This window comes from Pyrus communis, chromosome 2 (genome assembly GCF_963583255.1).
Source record: "Pyrus communis chromosome 2, drPyrComm1.1, whole genome shotgun sequence".
Classification (NCBI taxonomy): domain Eukaryota; kingdom Viridiplantae; phylum Streptophyta; class Magnoliopsida; order Rosales; family Rosaceae; genus Pyrus; species Pyrus communis.
In genome coordinates, this window is record NC_084804.1 from 19,676,626 (window position 1) to 19,702,794 (window position 26,169).

A 26,169-nucleotide genomic window follows, 5' to 3' on the forward strand; every position below is an offset into this window, starting at 1 on the left:
AAGAGAGACGTGTGGGGGGGTTGTATAGGGAGAGTGACGTTTTGTTAAACTTGTTGGCAAGTTTGGGGAGTTTGTTTTAAATATTAGAAATTATTTGGGTTCAAATTTCAATTCTGTTTGCTCGACTCTATAAATCAAGTTTGTACTCGCCTTCCTGACCTAGAGTTTTATTTTTATTTTTTTTTTGTATTTTTATGAACATTGTGCAATATTACGTTGATGTACATTGTGTATCTCTTTGTGATTCTCGCTCATTTTCAAACTTCTTCCACTCTTTTAGTGATTGGAGAAACTGCTTGAGAATATGTAAATGTTTATGAGATTTGAGAGTGGATATGAGTAGACTTGTTCTTTCATTGGGGCGAGCTAAACTTTTTAAGTAATACGTATAGTGATTGAATTAAGCTGACTATGAAAAACAATTTTAATTTACGATGGATTAGAAATATTTTTGTCAACCTTGATTCGATGTTTTGAATATGAGATATAGTTACGATATTTATTATGAATAAATATAAAAACACTTCTAAATTAAATTATTACTTTTTTAGTATCGAAACCCCTGCAAGACAAAATATAATTTTCACATCATGTAAATTTTAAGTCAATGATAAATCATATAGGTAAATGTTCAAATTATCTGCACCCAAAAAATATTATGGCCTCTCTTTGGTCACTCATGAAACATAACAGTTGTTCACCCACTTATCCACCTTAAATGGGGCTAACTCCTCGTTATCTCCTCAATTTAAATTTTAAAAAAAAAAAAAAAAAAAAAACACCAAGCATGCATTCTTCTTGCGAACTCCCTCCTAGCTCTGGCTTCCAAAATTCCCAATTAGTTATTTGTATATCAATGATCTGATACCTCCAATGGGTGGAGGTGGTGGACATGGACATGGAGGACGAGAGGGAGGAAGCTTTTGATGAGGCGGTGGGAATTCTTGAAGCGAAGCGAGTAATAAGGGAGTTGGGCAAGATGTTTAGTCAACAAAGAATGACAGAGAGAGACGATAATGAAGAAGTTAATTCAATTAAAATGAATAAGTGAATGAACAAGTATCATGTTTTTAAGATAACTACATAAAGATTACAATATTTTTGAAGTACATAAGATTTGAGTAGGCCGCCTCAAGTGTTGTCATGTGCATAATTGAATTTTGACAACAACAAAAAAAGTGTCTTACTTTCCCAAGATGGAATGGAAAAGTCCCCCAAAAAAATGAAAAGGAAAAGAAACTTGAGAGCGGATATACACATGGAGCAGCGTTACAGCGAGTTTGTCATTTTACCAGAAACGCAGCAAGTGGGTAAAGAAAGTCACATACATCATGCATGGCCGGATCCGGATATCCGGGTCCAAATTATAAAGATCTCAAGAATCCTTACATCTTAATTATTTATCGTGTATCGTACGATAAAAAATTATTTAATTTTTTTATTTAAAATTAAATATAAATAATACCTAACAAAAAATAACAGTAAAATATTTTACGATCAACAATTAAAATGTGAAAATCTTTAAGATCCCTATAAAGTAGATCCGGAGAAGATTCCCTACCTGCATGGCCGACCTTGTTGAAGGTCGCTGTTTCCTTTCTAACACCCAAATGTTGTTGGATCAATTTCCAGAAAGTTAGGCGCTCCACTGGCACACCGACACATGTCTTCCTGTACCAATTTGCTCATGCCACGTGTGTGGCAATTCTACACGTTGCCTTTGCATTAGCAGTGATGCCCTTGGACATTGCTTATTTTTGTTTCAGTTACTTAGGTCATCTCCAACCGAAAGGTCCAGAGGGCCAGAGAGTAAAAAATAGTCAGAAAACCATATCCAACCGAGAGCTAGGTCAGAGGGCTCTGGAATTTGAGAGAGCTAGAAGGCTAGAAGGCTAGAGGGTTGGCTGGCTGGCTAGAAAATTCAGTTTTCCTATCGGTTATAACCGACAGTAATACATTTATATTATTTAATATAAATGTATTCCTGTCGGTTATAACCGAAATGAATGCTTAAGAAAAAAATTCAAATGCAACGGCTAGCTGACGTCAGCTAGCCGTTGCATTTGAATTTTTTTTTTTTTATAGTTTTATTATTATTTTTTATTTACAAAATTTTTCCTATAACTTCTATTTTTAATAATTTTTTTTAAATTCTATTTTTTCCTATAACTTTTATTTTACAAAATTTGTTTCATTTTTTTTTTAAATTCCATTTTTATCCTATAACTTCTATTTCAAAAAAATTGTTTCATATTTTTTTTAAATTATATTTTTTTTCCTATAACTTCCTAAGCCATTATACAACATTAAATTAAGTAACATGAAACAACATTAAACAATATGAAATAACATTAAATAGCATTAACCAACATACAAATTATACAACATTAAAAAAAAACATTTAACAACATGAAACTTAAACAACATTTTAAAAAACATTTAATAACATAAAACTTAAACGTCTACTCCATGCTTCTTTTAGCCCAAAGATGTGCAACAAGATCATGTTGTAGGTACTTGTTTGTGGCACGAGAACGTATCATTCTATAACGCCTCATGTACTCATTTATAGAAATACTACCAGTTCTTGGATTGAAAGGCAAATTAGGTCCATCATATATTTTTGCACGAGCCCTTCTTGACCTATTTGGATCTTCTTGGTCGTCATCGGACTCTCCATCAATATACTCATCTCACTCATCCTCCACTATCATATTGTGTAATATGATGCAAGACATCATGATGGAGTCCAAATTTTCTCGGCTCCACCCTCTTGCCGGTTCGCTAATAATCATCCATCGTGCTTGTAGAATACCGAAAGCTCTCTCAACATCTTTCCGGTATGCCTCTTGGTGTAAGGTAAACAACTTTTCTGCGTCATTCCTAGGGTTTGGAATTGCTTGGACAAGTGTCGCCCACTTTGGGTAGATGCCATCTACCAAGTAATACCCCATATTGTATTGACGGTTGTTGATGTAGTAGTGAAGTTGAGGTGCTTTACCTTCCGTCAAGTTATTGAAAAGGGGTGAACGCCCAAGAACTGTGATGTCATTTTGGGATCCAGGGACTCCAAAGAAAGCATGCCAAATCCATATGTCATATAAGGCAACCGCCTTTAACACAACAGTTGGCTTTCTCAACCTTCCGCTAAAGCCTCCTTGCCATCCGGTGGGACAGTTCTTCCAATCCCAATGCATGCACTCTAATGAACTTATCATGCCCGAAAACCTATGGTCTTCAGCTTTGTGAAGGAGCCGATTCAGATCTTCTTGATTTGGCTCGCGGAGGTACTCGTTTTTGTGAACCTGAATAATTGTGTCACAGAATTGTTAAAGAGTATCAAGGAATGTAGACTCAGGCATACCATAGGTTTCATCCATCGAATCAGCTAGGGAGCCATAAGCCATCATTCGAAGTGCAACAGTAACCTTCTGATGAGGTGAGAAACTAGGACGGCCTGCTCTGTCCAACTTCTGTCGAAAGTATGGATTGACTTACTAGACATCACGAAGTAAACACTCAAAGACATGACGCCTCATTCAGAAGCGACGTCTGAAATCCTCTTATGTGTACACCGAGTTAGGGTTGAAGTAATTGTTCATCAGATTGGCATGCGACATCGCTCCATTTCGTGGTTTGTAAGAGCGACCAGCAATAAAGCCACACCATTGAGGTTGTTCCTCAGTTGGCTGACACACCATGGCTGCTGCCATGTTTTGTTTGTTGCGCCTTACTTGAACTTCTTCATCACACTCCTCATCTTCTCATCTCATTTGCGCCCATTTTGCTTCCAATTTGGAATTGGATGAGGACCCTCAGTTGGAATCCGAAGAGGATCCAAGGTTGGAATTCATTGCAAACTTGAATTGAAAAAGATTGAATTGAAAGAGATTGAATGGAAATAGATTGAATTCAAAGTTGTGTGAATTATAGCCCAATATCCACCTTATTTATAGCAAAAGAAAAATTCAAATCCAACGGCTAGCTGACGTTATGCTAACGTCACTTAGCCATTAGATTTGAATTTAAGTTGTAGTTTTTAAATAATAAATTATGTTTAGCCCTATGGCCCTTTGGCCCTCGGTTGGAGACAGAGGTAAATATAGCCTTGTACTGTTCATTAAAATATTAATATCTTGGAGAATCTTGGAGGGTCAGAGGGTTAAAACGAGCCCTCTAGCCAGTCATCGGTTGGAGATGGCCTTAGGGCTGGTTTGATATTATTGTGCTTTGAAAAAAAAAATTGTTTCTGTTGTGCTACGATAATAAACAGCTGTGAAATAAATTAGTAAAGTGTTTGGTAAACTTTTTTTGTAAAAGTGCATTTAGTAAAAAAAGCAATGTTAAAATGTTTCATAAATTTTTATGTAAAATCGCTGCTGCTGTGTAAAATAACTAAAAAAGATATGATGTTGAATATTATATAATATTTTTTTTATCTTTTCTTTTATTATGGCATTTATAAGATTTATATAAACAATTTATAAACAGTTGTGAGCTTTGAAGAATGTACTTTTACCTTTTTTTATTAAGATATTTATAATTTTTTTATTCTATTCTTTTCTCTGAGAGTTGTTTCTTCTTTACCTTATACCTATTTTATTTTTGCAGAACCTTTGTATATTCTATGTGAAATCCCGTCCTCGGAATTTCACTATTCATTATGTATCTCGTAATTTAAATTCGTATTTCACGTTTACATTATTTTTATTACTTAATTTTAATTCTGTAAATTTTGTGAATTAAATCGAATAGTTATCGGGTTTGAATTTTTGTCATTAATCTTTAAGATTCGTTGACCTTTCGAGCTCACAAGTAACGTTTTCGAATATATCTAGAAACCACGAACACATAGGCGGAAGCCGTTTGGAAGTCCGGGTTTTAATGGTATAGTTACGGACATTTGAAGTTGTTACTAAATTATAGATTTTAAATTTATTTTGAAACTCCCACCTTGTGGGAAAAGGACCAATGAGATAAGAGAGTGAGGGACCAATGATACATTACTTGATCAAATTATGAATCGACGATCCGACTGTCAGATCATGATGAAATTTTAGTATGTTGTTCTAAAGGCATAATGTGGATTTTAGAAGATTACGGATCGAAAATCCGATATGCGTATCTTCTGGATCAAATTACGTAGGGATGTGGACCCTACTGTTGATCGGAAGTTGACTTTTGGTCAATAGGTATTGAATCATTTAAATTACTAAAATTAGTATTGCTAGAGACTCAGTGAGGCTTTGCGGATTTATCTTGGTGAGTGACTTTAATATATGTGATATGATTATTACCCTGTTTTCTTATATTAGTATCCTTTGTGGATATGACTTAGTTTTATAAATGTGTTTTTTGTTAAAATGTGATTTTATAATTGGTCATCGATCTATTTTTATTAAATGTGATTTGATTCATGGATTGGAAATATTTTGTGAAAAGGTGATTTGAAGTGCATATTGGAATGTTTATGAATTGTGTTATAAATATACATTTGAAATGTTGAGAAATGCGAGGGTTAGTAGGGGATCGTTACCCTAGTATCACAGGGTTAGGTGACACCAAGTCTGCATCATGTAGCAGTGGTACATGGATGGTCCTGCTTGGTTAATCCGCGAGGGGGGACCATATTATTTATGGATCACGCTTAATTAATTTGCGATGGGCGATCCTTATGGCCATGTATACTTAGGAGTGATCATGCTTGGTTAATCCGCGATGGGTGATCACTGCCTAACAGTTATGTAGGTGTGACTCTGCTTGGTTAATCCGCGATGGGGGGTCACTAGTGGTCCTGCTTAGTTAATCCGCGATGGGGGTCACTATGCGATTCGATTCTCAAGTTGTGATTTGCCACATCCCGGAGGCGGGATATGTTGAGATACGGTATTTGGTAACGTCACGTGTTGATCCTTGACGTATGTCAGGATCAGGATGTGACATTCTATCTTCCGCCGCTCACTCCCTCACTCCCCCTTCTCTCTCTGTCTCTCTCTGCTTGATCCTAAGGAAGGCTAAGTCGTGGGCAAAAGGAAGGCTGGGTCGCATCAACTGATTTCCGGAAGATGGATGAACTCCGATTTCAGGACTTACCACCCGAGTTAGCAGCGAAATCGTTGACGCTTTCCCTTTGAGATTTTGGGTGTCAAGTAGAAGGGTGCAAATCTAGCATTCTTTATGCAACCTAAATTTTGACAAAGCTCAGAAATCCAACGAACCTCCCGCCACTCATGTCCCAGAAATCCGAAGAAGCTCAGAGTTAGAGAGGACGGAAGAGAGACGTGGCAAGGTTGGTGACGAAGTCGACGAGTATAATGTATAATTTATTTAATTGCTAAAAGCCATTTTGGGTATTGAAAATTTTCATTAAAGGCCTCAGCGCCTCTTCCGAAATCAGTTTGCGCAAAAGTTGGGCAAGTAAAAAAAGCAGGTTTTTCAAAGCTGGGTTTTGCAGCTTTGTGTTTTTGGCTTTTTTTCCACCAAAAACTGTGAAAAAAAGCTGAAGTTGATGTTTACCAAACATAAAAAAGCTAGGAGTTTTTTTATTTTATTTTTTTATACCCACTTTTTTCAAAAGCACCTCAGTATCAAACCAGGGCTTAGTCTAGTTGCTTAGCCTCTGGATTTGTGTAAAAAACCTGTCTCGTGTGGAGGGTTTTATATGTCACGACAACACTATCACTCTAACGTTCTTTCAATAATTCAATATTATGTGGAGACACACTTTGCATATGTCATGATATCATTACTTCATTCGTAATTTTAATTTTGGACAAAATAAAAAAAATTCATTCATTTCTTCTTTTAAATTGTTTGTTAAATAGAAATGGTCCTATCCTAATCAGTAATCATTCATTTCTATTAAGCGAGGCCTATGCATACATGATTAGACCACCCTTAATACTATATTGATAACTTTTCTCATTTTTTATGTACAATATGAACTACTGTGTTATTATATTACTATTTTATATCGCTTTGCATTTTGATCTAGCAACGACATGAGATGAATATAAATTGGTAAATCCGAACACAACCTATGTGGCTCATCCAGCTCTTGCTTAGGGTGAAAATTATCAGGACAAGATTTTGTTATAAGAAATGTATTTTCATTAAATGAAACTGGTTATATTTGGAGTATTTATACACAACAGCTAATAATATTTAGTTAACAACTAATGTAACTAATTAAGCTTAATCTATGAATTAGTTACAATAGAAAACTTAAAGACTAAGCAATTGATGACTTGGACTCTAGCACTGTTGGGTTGACTGAGAATAATGTGTGTCTTTACACCCCCTCAAGCTGAACGAAGGGGAACCAAGTGAAAGCTTGGAACGAAGAAACTGAAATCGACCCTTGGACATGGACTTAGTGTGAATATCTGCAATTTGATGGAGACTAGGAACAAACTGAACTTTCAGTAGAGAGGCTAAAACCAGTTCTCGGATATAGTGGTAGTCGATTTCGACATGTTTCGTTCGAGCATGAAAAATTGGATTTGAAGCAAGAGAAATTGCAGAGACATTATCACACCAAAGAATGGGAACCCGGGACAAGGGAAAGCCAATGTCCCTGAAAATTTTGCAAATCCAGGTGATCTCGGCAGAAGTGTAAGCCAAAGAACAATATTCAGCTTCAGTAGAGGAGCGAGCAACCGTGGGTTGTTTCTTGGCGCTCCAACTGATAAGGTTGCGACCAAGATACACACAGTAACCACTTGTAGATCGTCCATCAAATACACTGCCAGCCCATTCAGCATCTGAGAAGGCAGTAAGAGTGAGAGAACGTTTTTTGAACCAGATGCCATCAGTAACAGTGCCTTTAAGAAAACGTAAGACACGTTTAACAGATTGAAAATGAGTGTCTCTCGGACAATGGAGAAATTGACAGAGTTGATTGACAGCAAAAGAAAGATCAGGTCGAGTCCATGTCAAATACTGCAATGCCCCAACAATGGACCGATATTCATGGGGATTAGAGAGAAGTGTACCACTGTGGTCTAACTTTTGAGTACCAAGAGGAGTAGTACATGGTTTGCTGCCATCCATGTGAGTCTTGAGAAGAAGATCCATGGCATATTTATGTTGAGAGAGAAAAATGCCAGTGGAGGTGCGATGTACTTCTAACCCCAATAAGTAGTGTAACGGGCCTAAATCTTTGACAGGAAAAAGCTGACTAAGCTTGTTAATGAAAGCATTGCATGCTGGAGCACTAGGTCCAGTAACTAGTATATCATCAACATATACTAGTACAATAACAAGAGATGGCTTGAAACTAACAAACAGGGAGCAATCAGATTGAGAGTTCTGGAACCCTAGAGAAAGTAAGGTTTGAAACAGTTTATCATACCATGCTCGTGGGGCTTGCTTGAGACCATACAAGGACTTAGAAAGCTTGCAGACATGAGATGGCTGGGAAGAATCAATGAATCCAGGGGGTTGTTGCATAAACACCTCCCCCTTGAGTGTCCCATGTAAGAATGCTGCTTATATCCAACTGGTTTAAAAACCAATCAAATTGCACTGCTAATGTCAAGATAATTCGGATGGTGACAGGTTTGGCAACTGGGCTAAAAGTCTCCTGGAAGTCAATGCCTTCCTGTTGATGAAATCCCTTTGCGACTAAACGGGCTTTGTACCTGTCCACACTACCATCAGGTTTCCTTTTGATTCGAAACACCCATTTACAACCTACAATATTTTGTTGTGGTGTAGAATGGACAAGAGACCAAGTGCCTGTAGACTGCAGAGCTTGAAACTCCTCAGCCATAGCTTGCATCTAGTGATCATGCTGTGAGGCTTGAAGAAAGGTGGTAGGAACAAAATCTAAGGAATCAATAGGATGTTTAGTAGCAGCCAAGGCTTTGGGTTTTAAAATCCCGACTTTGGATCGAGTAATCATGGAATGAGTATTGGTAGAGAGGGGAGGTGGATGTGGGAGTGGAGAATGTGGCACTGGTAAAGAGTCTAGCACTGTTGAAGAAGTTGACACTGGGGGAGGTGATATAGGGTGGATAGGAGAAGTTGAGACAGTGGGAGAATTGGAGACGGTGGGAATAGATGAGGAAGTGGAAGGAAGCATAGAGGGTGAGAAAGGACAGGGAAAAGTGAAAGGAAGAGTGAAGGTGGGAGATGGGGAAGGGGGACTGTGGGGCAGCGGAGAAGTAGACACAATGAACTTGTGTGGTGTATGAAAAGGAAAATTAGATTCATTAAAAAGCACATGGCGAGATGTGTAAACCCTGGATGTAAAAGGATCTAAGCAACGATAGCCCTTGTGGTGCAAACTGTAACCGAGAAAAACACAGTGAATGCTCTTCCCATCAAACTTATAAGTAGAATATGGATTAAGCCAGGGATAGCAGCTACAGCCAAAAACCTTGAGCTTGGAATAATCCGGAAACTTATGGAAAAGTAATTCCCATAGAGATTTATCAAGATTAGAGATGGGAAGCCTATTGATCAGATACAAGGCAGTAGAAAATGCCTCAACCCAAAACTGATGAGGGACCTTTGATGCAGTAAGAAGAGTCCGAGCAGTCTCAGTAAGGTGTCGATGTTTGCGTTCAACACAATCGTTTTGTTCCGGTGTATGAGGACAAGAATATTGATGCAGAATGCCATGTTGCAGAAGAAAAGAATTAAAACAGGAGCTTGTAAATTCACCCCCAGAATCTGATCGAAGAACTTTGATTTTATTACCAACCAAGTTTTCTACATAAGCCTTGAAAGTGACAAATACTGAATACACCTTAGACTTGAGCTTTAAAGGAAACAACCAACTGTACTTGGTGAATTCATCAACAAACAACACATAGTACTTATAGCCAGTGACAGACAAAGTGGGGGCAAGTCCCCAAACATCACAATGAACAAGTTCCAAAGGCACAGAAACAGAACTGAGACTTGCAGTGAAAGGCAATTTGTGATTCTTACCAATTGCACAATCCGAACAGAAGAAAGAAGTAAACTTTTTACCACTGTAAACTATAGAACTACTAGTTAAAGCCTTCCGAAAGATAGCAGAAGAGGGGTGGCCGAGTCGATTGTGCCAAACTGGTAAAGAAGCCTTGCTACTGACAAGAGCAAATGGAGAATTAGAAGCTGGAGGAAGTCCTTGAAACGGATAAAACTCATCTTTAATGGGCCCTCGGAAAAGCATCATCCCCGACATACGATCCTTGATTGTAGAACCATCAGAATCAAGGGTTAATTTGCAGTGATTGTCTCGTAAGAATTGATACGCAGAAAAAAAAAATATGTTTCATGGCAGGAACATGTAAAACATTATTCAGACGAAAAGTGGTAGCAGGAGTAGTGAGAAAAGAACTACCAGTATGGTGGATGGGCATACCTTGACCATCACTAATATAAACCTTGTCCTGACCATTATAAGGAGCTGGAGAATGAAGAGCAGAGATGTCATTTGTTATATGAGACATGGCACCGGAGTCCATGAGCCAAGTAGGAGCAGAAGAGGGGAGATTGGTGTGAGCACACATAGCTGCCAATTTTGCAGGAGGAATTTTACCGGCAAAAGCATGATTCATGCGTTCAAAGCAGTCCAGAGCATCATGATCAGGAGAATGACAGATTTGGCATGGATCACGATGACTATGGGGATGACTAGAGGGACGAGTATAATTGCCAGAATTGCTACGATAGTTGTTGCCTCGATAGTTGTTGCCCCGATAGGTGTAGCCTCGATAGGTATTGGTGCCACGAGAATTATTGCCTCGATAAGATCCTTTACCACGATTGAATTGCCTCAGTATAGTATAGCCCTGTGGTGTGGGAAGAAGAGGCGATTGAGACTGTGGAGACTGAGCCACATAGGCTTAAAATGGTTCAGAAACAGATGAAGCAACAGGTTTCTTCTTACGCTGCATGAACAATTCTTTGTTAATCAGTAGGCCATGTAGTTCATCCAAGGAGGTAGAAGAGATGCGAAGCATAATGGAGTCAACAAATGACTCATAGTCATCAGAAAGGCCATTAAGAGTGACTGCAATCAAATCACTTACAGAGATCGGAGCACCGGCAGCCATGAGTGCATCAGAGATGGATTTGATTAGCTGAATGTATTCAGAAATCGTAAGATCCCCTTTCTGAACAGTATGCAGGCGGGAGCGAAGCTGGTGAATGTGAGCAGCAGAAACGCCGCCAAATCGTTGCTCAAGATTCAACCATAGTTCGCGAGAAGAAGTAACACCAACGGTGAATGGAATGAGATCTTCTGAAATAGTAGAATTAAGCCAGATAAGGATATTTTGATCATTTTCATACCACATATCAAAGTCTGGATTTGGAGTACCAGTGATCTTGCCAGAATCATCAAGCAAGAAGGAGGAAGGACAAATCTCAGAGCCATCAACAATCCCGGTAAGCTTGTAGCGACGAAAAATTGGAGCAAACAACGCCTTCCAAACAAGATAATTGTCCCGTTTAAGCTTGGTAGGAACCATACAACTGATATTCTGAATAGAAATCGAAGAAATGGAGTAAGAAGGCGGAACCGTAGGGAAATTAGGGTTCATCGGGGACGAATTTGGGGCAAGAACATCAGGATTCATTGGAGATGAACTCGACGAAGGCATCGTAATCAAATCAGATAGGAGAAAAGAAGAAGGTAACGATCAAGATCCGCAAGAAAATGAAGAGAGAGGATCAAAGATCGAAGAAATCAGAGATCGCAGGGAGCGACGAAGAAGAGGATCGAAGGAAAAGCGGTGAAGCGAAAAAGGGATGATACCATATAAGAAATGTATTTTCATTAAATGAAACTGGTTACATTTGGAGTATTTATACACAGCAGCTAATAATATTTAGTTAACAACTAATGTAACTAATTAAGCTTAATCTATGAATTAGTTACAATAGAAAACTTAAAGACTAAGCAATTGATGACTTGGACTCTAGCACTGTTGGCTATTGGGTTGACTGAGAATAATGTGTCTTTATTTGTTACCCTAATACAGGCGATATTGAGGAAGAAACATTTGAACTTCGGACTTACAATGTAAGAAAGAATATTCTTAACCAACTGAGCTACAACCCTCTTGCCAAAACGCTTTTAAATAATACAGGTATTGGTTTTTGTATTATATAGTCTCAGCAGCTGCTTTGCTTTACAGAAACTCTGCAAAGAGAGATACTATGGCTTCGTACAAATGAATACAAGGGATAATAGTGATGGTTCCAATCTCACAATCATTTTATTTTTGCTTGCAATTGTGTTTTCTTTCATATCCATACATTAAGGGTGTACTGTTTTCAGATACATAACATAATTAGAGATACGATGCTGCTTCTTTATCATACAATGTTTACTGTCTCTCTTTTAACGGATGATCTGCGAATTCCACCGTCTTCTTCAGCACCCAAAGTCGTAGGATACCAGCCCTTTCAGCTCTGGGCCGTTAAGTCTGTTGTTTTCAAAACTGAAACAGAACACCAGGATGCAAACACGTTAGAACTAGCTAGTTTCGTCAATGAGTAATTTAGTTTCTGAAAAGAACTGATATAACTAGTTTTGTAAAATAGTCTTGAGTGGAGTTTGAGATTTTAGTTTATGAGTATTCATTCAAATCATCATGCTTACCACACTCCAGACTCACTCTAAGACTAACTATCGATTAGCAATATAAATATATAACTGCGATAATTTTCGTGTGGCATTAAAATTATCCAAACTCATTAAGACCATGTCATCTTGGACCTGAATGCGATGGCCATGGTTTAATGTATATTTGGTTTTCTCAGAGAGTATCTACAATGCGTAATGCTTATTAGACCCACAACACATTATCAATGGCCACGTTCGATGAAAGCTGAAACAATAGCCTCCCCCAGATGGCTAAACCTATCATTCAACCAACTATGAAACTCAAAACTCATTTATAAATACTTTGTTTCTTCAGGCAATGATTGGTTTCTGTAAGTTAGCAAAATGGAAGCAACAAGCAATGTTAGGTCACTTCGTTACGTAACCCGGTGCCTACTGCGCATGATTGAGAGGATCAAAGCTAGGAGAGTGACGGAAGTGATACCTTTCCATTGGGAAAGCCCCAAATGGACCATCAACTGGAATTGTTCCGCACAGATCGTTGTTAGAAACATCACTGCCACAATAAAATCTCATAAGAAAACTGCTAGTAAGACAGTATATACCAAACAGATCATCTTAGAAACAAAATTATACTCAGACTTCAGATTTTTCGTTTCCAGTTCTCCAAAAATTAGGACTTACAAAACTTTGAGGTCAGAGAGGCCAACGAGTTTCCTCGGGATAGATCCCGTTAGTTTGTTGTTGTTAAGCCGCCTGCGTATCAATTTAATCATATTCAATACAAATTAGTTACAATCTGTGAAAGACAGTCAATGTTGAAAAGTTATGGAAACTCAATCTAAAAGTACTTACAGAAATCTGAGTGACTTCAAATTGGCGAAAGATTTCGGGATTTCTCCTTCAAACCTGTTGTCATACAAATCCATGCTAACAAGGCTTTTCAAGCTCCCCAACTCCTCTGGGATTTTACCACTTATGTCATTTCTATAAAGTTCCCTGAAACTCAAAAAAATTCACTCAATCAATTCTGACTTCTCCAATATGTTCATCAAGTCAAAATTTGATCAATCTTTTTTCCATAATCACTTAATCAGGTTTAATAAGTGAAATTTCTACAATTCTAAAAGTTCAAAACAGTACAAACATGGAAACTTTTTCTTTCCTAGATTTTCTGAGCAACCAAACACAGCATAAGAAAAAACTTGGTATGAGAAAAGGAAGCATACAAGTACTGCAGGTGCTTCAGCTGCCCAAGCTCTGGCCCCAAACTCCCAGAAATGTTAGAGTTGCCCAAATCCCTGAAATCCAAAACAAGAAAGTTAATCGAGCCAATTAAAAAAAAACCCAAATCATGAAATCAAAATTTAAACAAACCCAGAAAAAAGGATTAAGAAACTAATAATCTTACAATCTGATGACATGGCTGTTGGAGTCACAGGTAACGTGGAACCAGGTGCAGGGATTGACCAGCGTTGGATCCCAGCTCTGCAGAACGTTGTTGACATCGTTGAATCTGCTTCTCAGAGCATGCAAAGCATTTCCTGAAAGAAAATTAAATCAGAAAAATACCACGAACAGAAATTGGAAGGTGAAAATTGACATGGGTTTTGGGGAATCTTCCCGGATTCTGTCCCCTTAGAGTTCCTCAGCAACCAAACAGAGATTAACCCAGTGGAGGAAAAGGTAGGAAATTTGAAACGCAGGAGAGATATTATGAGATGGGTAGGAGGAGGAAGTACCTTCGGAGTTTGTGGAGAGCGCAGGAGAGAGAAAGAAGAGGAAGGTGAGAGAGAAAGGTAGTACGGAGAGAGGAGCCATTGGAGAGAAATGAAAAAGCAGAGGAAGTGGGAAGAGCTTTGAGAGGCAAGCAAACGAAACAAAAACAAAGAGAAAGAAGAGGTAGTGGGTTTGGTTCCAAAAGTAGTCAAAGTCAAATATGATTTGTGGTGTGCGCTATGACTAGTATTATAATACTGTTTAAAGTCTTTTACAATTTTAGACTAGAAACATATGGATTATAAGTTAAGACTTTTATGCAACGGAATGTTATTCGAGTCGTGCTGTGTGTAATTTTTGGAGAGATTTTAAAATAACTTCCATGTAACGGATATTGAAATTAATTTGGGTCTCATAATTCATGAGATTTTTCAAATGTGTAAAAATTTGAGAACGAACCAGCTCATAATAACATAATCAAAATTCTTAGTTATTGAATTTTTAGTTCAGAACCAAATGACTAATAATGCAACGATCATAAATTGTAATTTATGTTATGCTATGAGCGGATTCATAGTAGAAAAACTCCCAAAAATGTGATGGGCAATTGGACGCAAGTGGGAAACTCATGCAATGCTCATGGCTGACTTGTGTACCGCGAAAGTCTCTGACTTGTGGAACGGGGAAGATCAGATGCCCTTGAAAGTTTGGAAACTTTGATTGCCTTGCCTGCCGCGTTAAGTGGGGTCCACATGACGGGAATCTAGGAAATTGAGTGAGACCAGGTCCTAGCTGAGTTGGTGTCACTTTAGAAGATTAGTTACATGATACAGAGGTTATCGATATTTGACGTTTTTATTGAATAATGTATCATCATGTATACGTTTTTCTTTACATAAAAATATATTATTAGACCGAATGTCGCGTAATAGTAAACTTGTTTTATATAAGTTGCTTTCATAACTCTGGGAGATTGGGAAAACACCAAAACAGCAGCTGAAGACCTGGGTACAGTGAGAAGGTGGGGGTGGGTGGAGAGTTGAACTGGTATGTTGTCCTGCCATGTTCGGCATGCCCGAGTTCCTGACCCGATTATATGCACTGGGTCCTCATTGTTGTACATGTCCATGTTCAAGGACTCTAAAGATTAGATGCTTTACTTCTTCGCATCTTCTCTTGGAAGAACCCTTATTGACAAGGGTGTGCGAACATAGGTTCTATTTAATTTTGTTGGTTGTTTTTATTTGATAAATAAAAATTCTCTGTAAAAAGTGAGAAGTTAAAACGGTTGTGTAAAAATCAGTTTTCTATTGAAATCACAGTTTGAAGACTTTCTAGTATGCAATGGTGTGTATAGTTGAATATTTGTCTATTGAATCATTGACCGCACGTCTAATTACTCCATTGCATCATTTTGAAGTGTTTTTACAATAATTGAAAGCGCTTTTAGATGAAGCATTGTTTTTTGTTCCAAAATCACTGAAGTGTTTTCCCTAGATTTATTTGTATTTTTACTAATGATTGATTCTAAAAACATTTTCAACCGAAGAGCTTTCAGCAATTGTAAAATCACTTTCAAATGAGTTAGTACAATTTTGCACAATTCAATATTATATGAAGAAAAAAAATAAACACACGCAAATGTAAAAACATATGCAGAAACTGTAATTTGTAGATAATTAGAAATAACTAGTTTCAATGGATACTTCAAGTATATTCCTTTTCCTTTTTGAGTAACTATATTTTTTTAATGCTACATAACCCAAATTTTACGATATTTTTCCACCTCTCTCACCAAGAATCTCTGTACAAAAATAGAAATGTGACTTTCACACATGTTTTTTTACTTAAGATATATCAAACGGAAGCAATGGTCAGAATTAAACAGAGGTGTGTAAGAGGCTAAAAAGGTGTGCAAAAATCATTTCCCTTCTTACTTCATGTTAACTTTCTCGTCACAAGTGTATACACTATATGTTGATACCAGTTTCGTTCTCTTAGATCTCATGGTTTAAGAAAATTGTAATCACCCACTGTTTGATCCTCATAATAGGTTTTAATTTAACTATCGTACTTTCTTCTCCATCGTGGGATTAAACCAAAGGAGAATGAGCACATTTTCTTGGACGAAGGGGTCTAAGGTTTTAATATAAATGTACTATCCCGTGTTACGGACACATTGAAAAACCTCTCACAACAAGAACCACAAGAGCTAGCTTCAGCCGCATGTGAACCCATAACAAATGGACACAACCATCTATTTTTGTGGGTCCGACGGGTCCCTCATAGGTGAACGATTGCGAAAGCATAACGCGTTCATGGGGGAGCTAGAAAACGGGGCATTGACAAAATACAATATGATCAATGACTATGAGATGCATGCTCTCGGCCAGGATAACCATTCATCATTCAAAATTCAACTTCATGAACAGAGTAACGAAATAGTAAAATACACATGATATGAAACACAATCTACAACCAGTCCCGATCTGCAAGCTCTTCAATTTTTAGGATCACTTTTTCAGATGAGGGAAACACGCGAAAACATCCGCCTTACAGTGTTTTGTTTTCGGGAACAGTGTTCCCGGCTATGCCTGTCAAAATAAGAACCGGACAACTCTACGATCTCACCATCATTTTGATTTCGACTTTCGAGAAAGTAGGAGCTAAAGAAATGCCAAGGGGAGCAGGGTTTTCGACTATGCTCGTTGGTGTAGTGCACCACCTTCTTTCGTTCAACTCTGTATATAGTCATCTTTATGAGAGAATGGGTTTAATGAAGTTGTCATGGTAAAATTGGATTGTAGAACTGCCATAAATACAAAATTGATTGCGTATCAAAACATAAATTACTAGGAGAAATGCAACCTTTATTTTTAAATTAAATTTCATAATTTTACCACAAAGAATTGACACACGTAAAAAAAAAACATAGCATAAAGCCAGCAGACAACCAAATACTATCGAAAATAACACACTTAAAACAACATACACGAAACCAGGAATCATCAATGTGATCTCTTCCTCTCTACTACCATGTTTTCCTTTTTTGGCCATCCAATTATGTCACTCCTCAGCTTTAGTACTACCAAATTAGAGGGTCAAATGATCACGTTAGGTGTAGTAAATGATTGAAGCATACGGAAAAATTTGACAAAATCACCAAATTGGGCCACATTGTGTAACTAAAGTGAAATTCAAATGAAAAAAAATAAACAAAAGTGAAACTTGACTAGTTACTAACACTAACACTATAATCTATAATCTAGTGGTATTTCTTTTAAACTAGAAGTTTTTAATGTTCAGCTCTCGTACTTTGTGCTTTTAGTTTAGAAAGTTTTAACGAAACACTTTCATGGTTGTAGTGTTAGTGTGATGGGCCTTTTCACTTTTTTTTTTACTCCCTCTTTGGGCTGGTCCTGCTGAATCTGTAATTAGGGTTTTGGCCCAAAAAAGGGTAGAAGATGAAAATTTTCAGCTACAGAGAAAAATGGAGGAGGAGCCGAGGAGGGAGGGAAAGCACATAAACGAGAGACTGTTTCGTCGTATCAAGTTCTGATTGAAGCTTTCAGTCTCACCCCAAATATACAGGTAACACCAAATTTCGAACAATTTGTCTGAAATTTTAATTGAGAATACGCATTTGGGGTTTTTTTTTTTCCTGAAGTTTTTGAATTTATTTTATGGTGATTCAGTTCACTATAGCGTAGTTGTACGATTAATTGATTCGGAAAGCCACACACTTTTAGCTACAGATTGAAATTTCATGCTGGTTTGGTTCGACCCAGATGCTCAAATTGTTTTGCATTTGATTTTTTTTTTCCTGGGTTTTTCTGGGTTTATTTATTTATTTTTTTTATTAGTGCATTTGCATATATAATTCAAGCTTCAATTTCCTTCATTCTTTATGTTTTGGTTTGTGGGTATTTTGCAGGTACTGGGTATTTTTTCGGTTTTTTGTTTTTTGACATGGCTGAGAGACAAGCGGTAGATCAGCAGCAGCAAAGTGATGCACAGATGCAATCGCCAACGGCTCCGAGGGAAGACATGGTTTCGTGTGTAATGGCGCTGGAGGCTGCTTTGCTTCCATGCTTGCCTGCTAAGGAGCTTCAAGCGATTGACCGCTCTCCCCTCCCCTCTCATCAGAGTTAGTACCAATCCCTAGCTCTACGTGTCTTCTGAGAGTTTTTTCAAGCTGTGTTGATCAAATGTATCTTTTTGGGTGCATTCATATTCGTTTCGATTGAATGTTTTAGCTCACTTTTACATTGATCAGCTTGATGGGGGTGTCTTAGGTCTGAATCAGATAACATTGTATGCGTTTTGTTGGCCCTAGGGGAGAATATTGTATATATTAATATTAACATTAAACTGGTTAAACACACTCGGGTTTGAAGTTATTTGCATCAGCTTTGGCATAAGTTATATTGCAACAGAGGAGTTGGGTGATTGGAAGAGAAAGATAGGTAGTTTATTCAAATTTGTGATGCATGGAGAACAATTGTTTGCTTGAAGACTCTTATTTTGTTTACGAATTAAGAACCATGGTTGAAATCAAATCTCAGATAACCAAGTGTCAGCGCTTTCTTTTTAGTTGGAAATAGCAGTGGAGGAAGAACAAAGTTGAAGAGGACATAATATAATTGTACCGGGTGCTAAAATTCTTTCATGAGTACCACAAGAGCTTCAATTCTGTCTGTTGTGCATATCTTATGATGGAAAAATTAGGTTCAAGAATACTGTCTGTACTTGAGATCCTTCTCTTGATGAAACTTTCTGTTCCTTTAATCTGATATTGTGTTGTTTCAGAATTAGTCGTTATGATTTTCGGTAAATCATGTGTACCCACCTGAAAAAAGTCATCTTTTTCATTGGCTACAAAATCCATGGATCTTTAATTTTACTTTTGTAACCAGGTTGACATGACCTGATGTTTGAGGTGCAAGTAGTCAAATGTACAAGGAGAGTTTGTTATTCATCTATTTTATCGAACCTTATGACTGTCACTCTCTCTAAATTAGTGAACGAAGTTGAAGCGTCTTTTCTAATCCTGACTTGCACACTAAATGATGGTGCACCAAGGTAATAACCTTTCTCTTTTGCATTTCTTCTAATGGTGTTTATTTTGCCACTCCAGTTGATGTGGAGAGGCATGCCAGAGACTTTATGGAAGCTGCCAAAAAGCTTCAACTGTACTTCATCGGTCTGCAACGTGAGGATCAGCCAACGAAGGCTGAGCAACTAAGAAAGGTCATCTACAGACCGTGTTGTTTAGCTTGTCTTTAGACTACCGATCATTGTTTCTTTAATGTACGTGCATTTTCATTTTTGCAGGAGATTGATGCAATGGAAGAGGAGTTGAGGATAAAGACTGAGATTATTAAGAAGCATGAAAGGTTGATCCAAGGGTGGAAAAAGGAGCTCAAAGACCAATTGGACAAGCACAACACTGAGCTTGAGAGGGTCTAGTGACTTGAGCAATACAATGATAGTAATCTAACAGAATTCCATTTGTTGGTCGATCATTTGGTAGCATCCGTAATGACTCTCTCTGTGTTTCTTTAACATCTTTTGTAATTCAACTGTATCGTGTACAAATCATGATCAGTAAAGATTAAAAATGTTGATTCTACAGTCCATTTTGTTGCCAATGGTGCTTTCCTTGCTCCTTCAAAACTAGATCATGGTTGATGCGTCATCGACAATCAGTTATGGCAATGTCAGTAGTTTCGAGATCACTTACTTTCTAAAACTCAATCGGAACCAATGTTGATCGGTGTTTAGATGAAATCCAACCGTAGATTGGATGATGTAGATTGGATGATCGGTGTTTAGATGAAACTTGATTCTGTTGGTTGAATTTGGGGATCCAACTCCAATCTACCAAAATCAAAGAACTAACCAAATGATTTACCATTTACATAGACAAATTTCATTCTCCTGTTACAATACAAAATAGCGAAAGCCATAAGAAAATTACTGAACAGAAAATAAAGAGAACCGTGGTTCGCAAATTTCACATTGCATTTACTAGTATCTCCTTCAGATCTTCCCTCCTTTTCTAATCGCCGGCTTTAATCTGAGAAAACCGTGTCTTGCCTCTTCTCCTCCTGTTCAGCTTTGATCCAAGCGGCCTACACAGAAATGGAAATACCCACGAAACAATCAGAATTTAAACTCTCTTTTTGCAGGAACGGAGTGTTGCATTGCAAACAACACAATAAGTACAAGAAATGGAGAATTTACCTTATCACGTTCTAGTTTTGAAACATGTGGCCTCATGGAGTTTCCTAAGCTTAAACCACCCCATTGTTCTTGCAGTTCTCGGTCCCTTGCTTCTTTACGAGCCACAGAGAATTTAATTTGGTCTTCTGGTTGCTGAGCAGCAGCCGCCTTCTCTCTTGGTCTCAGGGAGTTTCCTAAGCTTAAACCTCCCCATTGTTCTTGCAGTTCTCTCTCCATTGCTTCTTTACGACTGATGGAGTATCTAACTTGGTCTTCTGGTTGCTGAGCAGCATAGTCCTTTTCTCTTTCGAGCCTTGATTTGTGTTTAATGAGAATTTGGTCCAAACCACATGCTTCGTCTGCACGTGACTGCAGCTTTGCATTACTTCTCTTCACTTCAGTTGCTTCTTCCTCTGCACGGAACTTTATCTTCTCTTTCTCCAGTCTGGAAACATGTTTTACCAAAACTTTGTCCAAGCTCTCACATTGGGAATCGCTGTTTCCTCCCTTTTTCTTTTCGAATTTATAATTGTCTTCCATTTCCAAAGCTTGCATTTTCTCCCTTTCCAACCTGTGCATTGGTTTGAGAAGGATCTTGTCTAGTCTACCTTCAGTCTCTTTAGTTTTGGCCTTGTGAAGTGATTTTGTTTCACCTGCACTAGGCTTCACTTCTCCAATCTGCAGTGAAGCTTCACTTTCATTTTGCTCCATCATAGAATTCTCTTCGACATCATTATTTAAGTCGATATTTTCTTTCCCCACTGATCCTTCCCCTGAATAAGAAGTAGCCTTTTCTTTTGGCTGTGCAACCGAAGTAGATAATTCAACTTTCTTCTTCAAATAAGGGAACCTAACTCCTTCATGTGTGTCAGCTTGCCTTCTGTTCTTTGCTTCTTGGACTTCCTTCTCAAGTCTTGAGACACGTTTCACTAAGAACTTATCGAGGCTGGGGAGTTCTGAGTCATTCTCTTTTTTGTGACTCATTGCAGATGTTTTCACAAAGTTCTTCTTGGCCGCCTCAACTTCCTTTTCAAGCTTCGAAGAATGTTTAATTAGTGTAATTGCCAAGTCAGGGATGGCTTCAGATGATATTTTGTTGCTCTGTGAATTCTTTTGAAGCATTTCAAAATCTCCTCTTGAATTTTTCTTCGCCTCTTCAATCTCCTTCTCAAACTTTGAACCATGCTTCAGAAGGATGCTTCCCAAGCCTGGAATGGTTTCTGAATTGGCCTTTTTGTCTGCAGTTCTGTTAGAATTCTCTGCAGTTCCTTCCTTCGACTTACTTCTATTCTTGGCTTCTTGCACTTCTCTTTCAAGCTTAGTCACGTGCTTAACCAAAAACTTGTCTAGACTTGGGAGTTCTGATACAGGTTGCTTCTTTCGGATCTGCCCATCTCTGAAGTACTCAGGGTTCGCCGCTATTATTCTTTGTGGAAGGGTCTCAGCAGCAGAGCTGGGATTGTGCAGCTTGCTTTCCGCTAAGGCAGCATTTAAACCACAAGTAGCAACTATAGTGGCAAGAGAAGAGAGTTCATCTTCTTGCAAACATTGAAGTCTCTCGAGCATCATGTCTGCTATCTTTGCCATATTAAGCTTACCAAAAGACTGCCTTCTGTTTTTCCTCTGTCTTGCCTCTAAATCTGGCATCTCGTTCTGATTCAAATCTTTGGAAATGATATTATCTTTCTGGGATAATGCTTCAAGTTCCGATCCAGATTCTGATTCACATTCTGAAGTAAACTCAGATGATTCATGATTAGTTTCAAGTTCAACCATATCAGTATCAGGGTTCTCACTAATCTTTCGAAGCAGTTCTTTAAATTCATCTTTATCAAAAGATGGGCAGTTTCCAAGCCGTACTAATGCAATCTTTACAGCTGCAGCTACTTCTTTATCCACCTCAAATGCAGACTCAAAAGATGCTGTAACTGTGTGAGTAGTCGAACCTCCGCCATTAACAGTGGATGTTTCTATTTTACAGGGCTTCCGAGGGCAATTTGGCTTGTCATACATGATAACTCCCACGGCAGTTGCCTCTTCAAAAGCTTCAGCTGCAGCTTTATCTGCTTTCAACAGCTGGGCTTCAGCTTCTTTGCTTTGGATCCTGAAATGAAAATACAAAAAGTTGTAGTACAAAACTACCTCTTAAAGTTCAAATATTCATGTCTACAATGCACCCAACAATCACCTTGCTGCTTTAAGTATTCGACACCAAGATGCTTCCACCAATGCTGCTTTTCGTACCTCCATTGCTTTTTGTGCAGCTTCTTTTGCTGCCATTTTCTCCCTTAGGACTTTTGAGTAATGTGGATTAGAATCACCTAGAGTCTCATCGAGAGTTAAATTCATCCCATCTACTTCCTGTGAGAAGCCAATGATTCGGTATTTTGATTAACATGGAAATTAATCCAGATAAAATGTGGATGTCTGTTAAAGAGAGAAAGAGAAGCGAAACCTGCAGCATTTTGATCTTCCTCTTAAGATAGGAGTCCATTTTTTTCCGCGGAAACCAGTTCAGAGGAGAGGTTCTACGATGAGAAGGCTTCTTAATTTGTGCAGTGGATTTGTTAACAGAATTCAGCATTGATAGGCTAGCCTCTTTCAAATTTCTATTCTGCAGTATTCAAATAATGAAGAAAAGGAGGATGTAAAACGAAACAAAACGGAAACAACAGGACTTCATAAAAAATCACTATTTGGTCTCTAAATAAACACATAAGAACATCCAAACATAGAACACAAACACCAACCAGCAAGGCCAACATATTCAAATTTCAAGTCAAATAAACAAAAAAGCATGTTCAGCATCATAAAATGTAGATTAGGGTAGAGCCTACAAGGATTTTCCTGCATGAAAAAATAACTTCATCTCTTCTGCCAAACAAAAATTTACCTCTTTCTTTACAACATCCATGGTATGATTGTAATGATAAAGATATCTTATCAAGTGAAAGCGAAGTGAAATTAAGCAAATGAACGTAAAGATATTTGAATAAAAAAAAATAAAAAAAAAGAGGCTAAAACAGAATGCCTTGCTGGTGTCTAGGAATGGCTTCGATAGGACATTCGATTTAATGAATGTTGAATGAAAAAAGAATACCAACTTGCACATCTTCTCCGAGCGAAGGTAGAAGATAGATTAGCCATGAAGAAATCTTGTCCCACCCAGTCCCCACCAAAAAGGTAGGATTACGATGGAGAATTTTCTTCATGGCCAATCCATCTTCTACCTTCACCTCGACAAAGTATCCAAGTGGGCACCCGTTTCTTCATTAAAGATTTAGTGAATTTAGTGAGTGGCCATACCAATCCGAGACACCAAACAAGGAGTAAATAGCCAAGCTAAGTAAATATTTGGCAAAAAAACCCCAAGTAAATATAACCAGAAATGGATAATTTATTTGTTTTCACTGAGGAATCTCAGACATTAATAAAAAAACAATACTAGTTGGGGTCAAATTTTGAATTCACTAAAATTCAAACAAACAGCAAGTTCTAGGGCTTTTAAATTCAATTGGCTTCAATCCCAACAATGAAGAAAAAACCCACAAGGGTTTAGCGTTTAGGGTTCTAGATAACCAGCAATTAAAGTCCCAAATCAAAGCCGAACACAAGTCTTACATGCTAAAGATTCTAGGGTTTCAAATCCAAAAAAAAATTCAGTTCCAAACACAAATGGCGAATTCGGTGGACAGAAACAATCGGATCCAAGAAAATGGAGCAAACCTAAGACAGTAATGGAGTCTTGAATCCAAACGGGGAAGTCGGAAGAATTATACCTTGCCGATCTTGGGGCTGGCGGAGAACTGCTCGGCGGCGGCGTTTTCTTTGTTGTCTGAGTCAAGAACGGCGTCGTTAGCGCGGTGCTTGTCAGACACGGAGATGCAACCCAAGTCCAAGCAGCCGAGGTCCATGGCCAATGATCTCTGGGACGAACAGGGATCAAGAATCGGAGTCGAAACCGACGAGAATTTGAGCAGAAAATTATGAGATTGGGGAGAAGATTGAGTAAAATATTTTTTGGCGTTTTTGTTTGGCGATTAGAAATGGATGTGAAGATTTTGGTTTTGGGATTGCGAAGAGGAGGAGTTTATTGTTTCGAAATGGGAAGTAGCCGTTACAGTCCACAGGGCGTCTTTTGGCCCCCAACTCCAACGGTCCTTTTAATATCTGCTTACCTTAATCTGTCATTTATTTTTATTTGTGTGGTTGGATGTGGAGGAATCACACATTTAATCACAATTTTGTTTTTGGTTAATTGCATGAAAATTGAATGTATGATTTCTGATCCCACACCACCACCCATCATGCCCCGCTTGAGCTACAACTCAAGGACGTAACAACTCTACTTTTTATGCGTCGAACACATCATAATATGGATGATGGAGTGTACATCGGTTTTCAACATTTGATTCTTAAGACACTGTAGCAGCAGAAAAAAATTTGAATGATTTTATTATTTTTGAGCGACATATATGGTTTCAGTAGAACCAAAGGTGGCGTTGAGGGGGTGCGAAATGAGCAGTCGCACAGGGTTCTAAATTTGAAGGGACCTTCAAAATTTTTGTCACCTAATATTTATATGTAATAATATTCTATATTTAAAATTGCTTTTGTTATGAAATAATGTTCTATATTCAACAATTGATTTTGTTAGCACGTTTAAATCTCATCTTACACTCCTTATAAGAGTAATTTTTTTTTCTTTCTACATACAAAAATTTAGAGTACAATAAGATATTTTGAGTGCCAATAATACACCATAAAAGATGGTATTTTTTTCAATATTATTATATAATAATGTTACCTATTCAAGTGAAACTTTAAAGTTAGAGTTTTTGAAGTTCATTTTCTTCTTTGGTTGTTTAAGATTGAACTGCTTTTGATTATTTAGTGAATGTTATGTTTGTAGCTATTTTTACTTATTATTAATGACATTTTTAAACTTGCAATCAGTTAGTGCTAAACTTTGTTTTGATTTAAGTGATTGTTTTCTAGCGTCAATACATTGTCCTACATTTTTTAAGACTTATCTTAAGGAGGGACGCTTCTATAAATTTCGCACAGGGCCCCCAAAATCTCAGAGATGGCCCTGAGTAGAACGATAACATTAGTGGGTTAAATAGTTATTTGTTGGAGCTATATCTATTTTTTAAATGTTTTAATTGTGACTGAAATGCTATGGTTTCATTATATCAAAATTTCGATTTTTCACGAACAACTCACGATTTAGAGTACACTAGCAAGTGTACCTGCGCGTAGCTCGTAATTAGGCAGTGTTAAATCCTAGCTGATGCATACTTGAACAATAAAAGCGATAGTATGATGAAATTGAATTCCCCTAAATTCGAACTCAAACAAACAATCTAAGGTTGTTGAATTGAAAATCAAATCAAAGTGCTTTTCATTACTTGATCTTTTTCCTTCTTTTTGATGCATAGAGGCATAAAGAATGGCATGTCTGAATAAAAATGGTTGAATGAAATATAATCATGTATTGTTAGTAAAATTCACGAATTGCCCCACGAATCGGTGCTAGTTGTGGTCATGACTCATCAGTAAAAGACTATCCTCATTCTAATTTGGTCTTTTCACCCTCATAGCTGTTGTGCGCAGGAAAAGAAGGAAGGAAGAAAGAGGTAAGGGTAGACATGAAA

At 37.7% G+C, this 26,169-nt stretch overlaps 3 protein-coding genes across 3 annotated transcripts; 1 reads left to right on the forward strand and 2 right to left on the reverse strand.

Moving 5' to 3' along the window:
* Positions 1–12,196: 12,196 nt before the first annotated feature.
* On the reverse strand, positions 12,197–14,469 carry LOC137725215 (leucine-rich repeat protein 2-like). Its single transcript, XM_068463829.1, has 7 exons — positions 14,311–14,469; positions 13,980–14,112; positions 13,798–13,869; positions 13,424–13,567; positions 13,253–13,324; positions 13,053–13,124; positions 12,197–12,443 (listed from the first exon to the last, which is right to left on the reverse strand). Exons 1-7 carry the CDS (start codon positions 14,387–14,389, stop codon positions 12,377–12,379), a joined length of 639 nt encoding a protein of 212 aa, XP_068319930.1. The 5' UTR covers positions 14,390–14,469; the 3' UTR covers positions 12,197–12,376.
* Positions 14,470–17,739: 3,270 nt separating this feature from the next.
* LOC137726786 (mediator of RNA polymerase II transcription subunit 28-like) lies at positions 17,740–19,921 on the forward strand. Its single transcript, XM_068465746.1, has 4 exons — positions 17,740–17,878; positions 18,222–18,434; positions 19,425–19,537; positions 19,622–19,921. Exons 2-4 carry the CDS (start codon positions 18,257–18,259, stop codon positions 19,754–19,756), a joined length of 426 nt encoding a protein of 141 aa, XP_068321847.1. The 5' UTR covers positions 17,740–17,878; positions 18,222–18,256; the 3' UTR covers positions 19,757–19,921.
* Positions 19,922–20,185: 264 nt separating this feature from the next.
* Positions 20,186–24,859, reverse strand: LOC137726950 (uncharacterized). The gene is made up of 5 exons (XM_068465899.1): positions 24,292–24,859; positions 22,968–23,126; positions 22,701–22,873; positions 20,534–22,616; positions 20,186–20,421 (listed from the first exon to the last, which is right to left on the reverse strand). The coding sequence occupies exons 1-5, from the start codon at positions 24,424–24,426 to the stop codon at positions 20,362–20,364; spliced, it is 2,610 nt and encodes an 869-aa protein (XP_068322000.1). The 5' UTR covers positions 24,427–24,859; the 3' UTR covers positions 20,186–20,361.
* Positions 24,860–26,169: the final 1,310 nt, after the last annotated feature.